At 62.0% G+C, this 5000-nt stretch overlaps 1 protein-coding gene across 1 annotated transcript in view; it reads right to left on the reverse strand.

The window, feature by feature from the left end:
• LOC113809600 (uncharacterized) overlaps window positions 1-5000 on the reverse strand; it is a gene marked incomplete in the record, with an annotated part of 365670 nt that overhangs the window by 31384 nt on the left and 329286 nt on the right. The window contains 1 exon segment of the mRNA XM_070138240.1: window positions 1242-3000. Within this exon segment, the coding sequence (XP_069994341.1) occupies window positions 1242-3000 (1759 nt within the window).

Consider the following 5000-nt stretch of genomic DNA (forward strand, 5'->3'; position numbering starts at 1 on the left):
CCCCTACCTTCTCTTCCCCTCCTCTCCCTCTCCCCATCCCCCTACCTTCCTTCCTCCCCTCCCCCTCCCCTCTCCACTCCTTCGCCCTCTCTTCCTCCCCCTCCCCTCTCACCTGACCTTCTTCTCCCTCTCTCTCCTTATCCCTCCTCCCTCGATCCTCTCCCTCCCTCTCCCCTGCCCTTCTCTTCCTCCCCTCTCCCTCTCCTTCCTCCCTCTCCTCTTCCTCCTCTCCCCTCTCACCCCCTGACCTTCTCTCCCCCTCTATCTCCTTATCCCTACCCTCCCTTGACCTTCTCTCCCTCTCACTCTCTTCCTCCCCCTACCTTCTACCTTCCTCCTCTCCCCTCTCCCTCTCCTCTTTATATTCCTCTCACCCTGACCTTCTTCTCCTCCCTCACTCCTTATCCTCCCTCCCCTGACCTTCTCTCCCTCTCCTCTCTTCCTCCCCCTGCCTTCTCTTCCTCCCTCTCCCTCTCCTTCTCCCTCTCTTCCCCATCCTCCCTCACCCCCTGACCTTCCCTCTCCCTCTCTCCTTATCCCTACCCTTCCTCGACCTCCCTCTCTCTCCTCTCCCCCTACCTTCTCCCCTTTCCCTCTCCTTCGCCCTCTCTTCCTTCCTCCTTATCCTTACCCTCCCTTGACCTTCTCTCCCTCTCCCTCTCTCCCTCTCTTCCCCGCCCCCTCCCCCCAGCTAAATGGGATGCCGCTGGGGAGAAGTTCCGGCTTTTTGGACTGGGTCTTTTTATTTTCCTTTTTCTGTCTTTTTATTGCTTCCTTTGGCTTTTTTCTTGGGGGGGGGGGCTTTATTTTTTTGGTTTGTTTTTTTTCTCTCTTTATTTTTTTCTTTGTTTCGTTCTTGCGTTCTCTTTCTCTTTCTTTCTTTCTTTCTCTCTCTCTCTCTCTCTCTCTCTCTCTCTCTCTCTCTCTCTCTCTCTCTCTCTCTCTCTCTCTCTCTCTCTCTCTCTCTCTCTCTCTCTATCTCTATCTCTATCTCGCTCTGTGTGTGTGTGTGTGAGTGTGTATGTGAGTGTGTGTGTGTGTGTGTGTGTGTGTGCGTGTGCGTGTGTGTGTGTGTGTGTGCTTGTGTGTGTGCGTGTGCGTGTGCGTGTGCGTGTGCGTGTGTGTGTGTGTGTGTATCTGCCCATCTGAGCGCATACTGAACCCAAGCCCCACCACGCCCCTCTAAACCTCCTCACCTGAAACCTCGGCCAAAACCTCCCTCCGAGACGCGCGCCACGTACCTGTCGGTGAGTCCGCCGGGGAGGATGTGGGCGATGACGTAGCCGAGGGCGCGCTGGCCGGAGATGTAGAGTCCGAGGCCCTCGTCGCCGTCGTCCTTCACGAGGCGGATCAGGCGGAAGGTCTTGTTGGTGAGGGGCGGCTGCGGCAGCGTGGCGGGCGGGGGCGTGGGGCGCGGCAGGGAGGGCGCCCGCCGCCGGTACGCGGGCGCGTCGCCGTACAGGGAGTCGGCGTCGACGTCCTCGGCCGCCATCGCGTCCCGCCACCGCCACGACTCGGCGCGGTCCAGCGAGGCCGAGCGCGAGTAGCGGCGCCGCTGGTCGTAGGCGGTCTCGAGGCCGCGGTCGTCGCGCTCGAAGCGGTCGATGCGGTTGAGCCTGTCGAGGCGGTCGAGGCGGTCGAGGCGCTCCAGGTCGAGCGACGCGCGCTTCGAGTGCGCGTCCTCGGGGTAGATGGCCTCGTACAGGCCGTCGGACGAGGTGGAGGAGGCCGGGTAGCTCATGCGGGCGTAGAGGCGCGGCTGCGAGCGCGGGCGGCGTCTGATGGGCGGGTGCGGCCCGTCGCCGCAGTGGCAGTGCTGGCAGCACTCGCCCGTCCGCGCCCGGAGCTTCTCCTCGTCCGTCAGCAGAGGGCGCCCTCCGCCGCCCTTGCCGCCGCCCACCTTCTTCTCCGAGCCCTGCGGCGCCGCCCCGAGGTCCGAGCTGAGCTTCCTCGCGGCGCGACTTCCCTCGGGCTTGATGTACACCGAGGACCTCCCCTCGTCGGCGGCCGAGCCCTTCACGCGCACGGTCACCACGAAGTCCCCGTCGCCGAAGCCTGTGGGCGCCGGGATGGGCGAGATGATGTCCCTGGGGGCGGCGTCGCCCTGCCCCTCGCCCTCCCTGCGGCCCCCGCTGCCTCTCTCCTCCAGCTCCTCCTCCTCCTCCTCCTCGCGAGTCCACTTCGTGTTTTCCGACGAATCGGAGCAAGACGACTTCGTGTCCGAGTTTTCCGAAAAGGACGACTTGGAGTCCGACGTCTCCGAGTAGGAGGTTCTGACGTCGGATATGCTGCCGCAGTGGCTGCCGGTGCCACGCCCGCTGTCACCACACTCTTCCCTGGCGGTCGCTTGTTCCTCCGCGACCGAGGTAAGTCTGGATCTGAGAAACGCATACGGAAACTGCCCTTTCTTGGTCGCCTTGTCTCCGTCGTTCGCCTTTTCGCACTCGCCCTCGCCCAGGTCCCCCGCCTCCGCCCCGCCGTCCCCGCCCGCGCCCTCCCTCGCCTCCCCTCTGCCCAGCACGTCCATGCCCGCCTCCAGCGCCGGCAGGTGGGACGTGGAGGCGCTCCTGAACAGCACCGTTCCCTTCGCACTCACTGGTTCGCGGTCCATGTCCTTGAGCGACTCGTACACATTGTCGGGGTCGTCCGCCGCGGCGCTCTTCGGGCTGCCGCCGGCGGGGCTCGCTTCGGGCGCCGCCTTGGCCACCCGCGGCGCCGGCGGGAGGTCCTCCAGGTCCTTCGCCGAGTCCCAGCTGCGGGACCGCCGGAACAGGTTGCGGATGCTCTCCACGCGGTCCACCTTGGCCCGACGGGGCTGGCGGGCGCCGGTGGGGGCGGCGTCCTTAGCGCCCGACGTCGGCGTCTCCGCGTCTTTGTTGGGCCGCCAGTTCCTCCGGCGGGTGCGCGTGGAGCCCAGCGGGAAGTGGATGTGCTCCTTGCTCTCCCCGCGGGTCAGCTGCTCCAGCTTCTTGCCCATCTTCTTCCCCCATGTTGAGAACCCTGCGGACAAAAAAAGAAACAAGCAATAAACACGGGTTGCACCTCGGCCGAGGGACAGCAGAATCAACAGCAAAGGAACAAACGGGCGAGCGCAATGCACCCTCCCCACCACGCCGCGTGTGAAATGCCGACGGTCCCGCTAGGAGTACCAGGCCAGGCATCGTCATGGTCAGACGCGGCCCCGAGCCACGATTACATCAAGCCGAGAAACAGGTTTATCGTCGCGGGGCCTTCGCGTAACGCACACATACCGCACGTTTTGGCTTTGGGAAACGCGGAGCAGAAGCGAGTGGATCGTAACGAAGTCAGGAACGATACGTAGCGCCCCGTGCCGTACTCGGACACTCGGCTGGGGGAGGAATCTCGTAACACGTGCAGATAAAACCGCAAAATACCTCTTCGCGTAGACGACCCGCCTCGGGGAGCTGCAAACCGCAAAGTGTATCGCCTAAATACACGCAGTACTCCTCCCCCTTCTGCTCACCTCCCCTCCCCCCTCCCCTCTCCCCCCCCTTCTCTCCTGCCCTCTCCCATTCTCCACTCATGCCCTCTCCCTCCCTCCTTCTCCTCTCCTGCCCTCTCCCATTCTCCCCTCTTCCCTCTCCCTCCCTCCTTCTCTCTCCTGCCCTCTCCCATTCTCCACTCATGCCCTCTCCCTCCCTCCTTCTCCTCTCCTGCCCTCTCCCATTCTCCACTCATGCCCTCCCTCCCCCTTCTCCTCTCCTGCTCTCACTCCTCCACTCCTCTACTCCCCCTTTCTCCCTTCTGTTCTCCCCCTTTCTCCTCCCTTCCCTCCTTCTGCTCTCCTGCCCTCCCCTCATTCCTTCTGCTCTCCCTCCTTCTCTTTTCCTGCTCTCCCCTCCCCTCCCCTTCCTTCCCCTCCCTCCCTCCTTCTTTCACCCCGCCCCCTTAAAAGCGAGACCCGAAACGAAATCTCGGGTCAGCCATTCGGACACCTCAAGTGACCTCGTCTGCCATTGCAAGGCGAGAAGGAGAGGGGCCGGCCGCGTGTCAGCCCCGCTCGCTCGGTCCAAGTGGTAGCGGGGGATGGGGTGGGTGGGGGGTGGGGGGGTACCTGAGGGATTTTCGCCCCCTGGGGTACCTCGGCCACCTGGCGCTCGTTCCATCGCTACGAGTCGCAGGATGGTAGCGAGGGAGATGGTAGGAAGAGCGTGTGGATGTGGGGATGGTAGAGCGAGTGAGTGACAGAGAGAGAGAGAGGAAGAGAGGGAGGGAGAGAGAGAGAGGGAGGGAGGGAGGAGAGGAGATGTTAGGAAGAGCGTGTGGATATGGGGATGGTAGAGCGAGAGAGTGAGAGAGAGAGAGAGAGGAAGAGAGGGAGGGAGAGAGAGAGAGGGAGGGAGGGAGGGGGGGAGATGGTAGGAAGAGCGTGTGGATATGGGGATGGTAGAGCGAGTGAGTGAGAGAGAGAGAGAGAGAGAGAGAGAGAGAGAGAGAGAGAGAGAGAGAGAGAGAGAGAGAGAGGAGGAGGGAGAAGAGGAGGAGGGAGGGAGAGAGAGAGAGAGAGAGAGCGCGAGAGCGAGCGAGAGAGAGAGAAAAAGAAAGAAAGAGAAAGAGAGAAAGAGGAGAGACAGACAGACAGAGATGATGATGATGATGGCGTGACCAGCTGTTCGTCAGAAGAGAACGGAGCTCAGACACGCAGACACGTGACAGACACAGACACCTGGCGGGCTGAACGTTCCGGGCCTCGAGAGAACACCGCCGGGAAGTCAAAGTCGAAATCCCAAAAACCGCAAAAATTAGAAAAAAAAATAATTAAGGAGAAGGATGAAGCACCAGGTGGATGAAGCAACGCGATGCCGGCCGACCACACCCATCCGCGCCCCCATCCACCTATCCACATATCTACCCTGTCAGCTCATCCACCCATCCACCTACTCAACTCATCCACCGATTCACCCATTTCACTTATCCATCCATCCACCAATCCACCCATTCGGCCCGTCACTCATCCACCTATCCATCCACTCAACTCA

This window comes from Penaeus vannamei, chromosome 24 (assembly GCF_042767895.1).
Source record: "Penaeus vannamei isolate JL-2024 chromosome 24, ASM4276789v1, whole genome shotgun sequence".
NCBI lineage: Eukaryota > Metazoa > Arthropoda > Malacostraca > Decapoda > Penaeidae > Penaeus > Penaeus vannamei.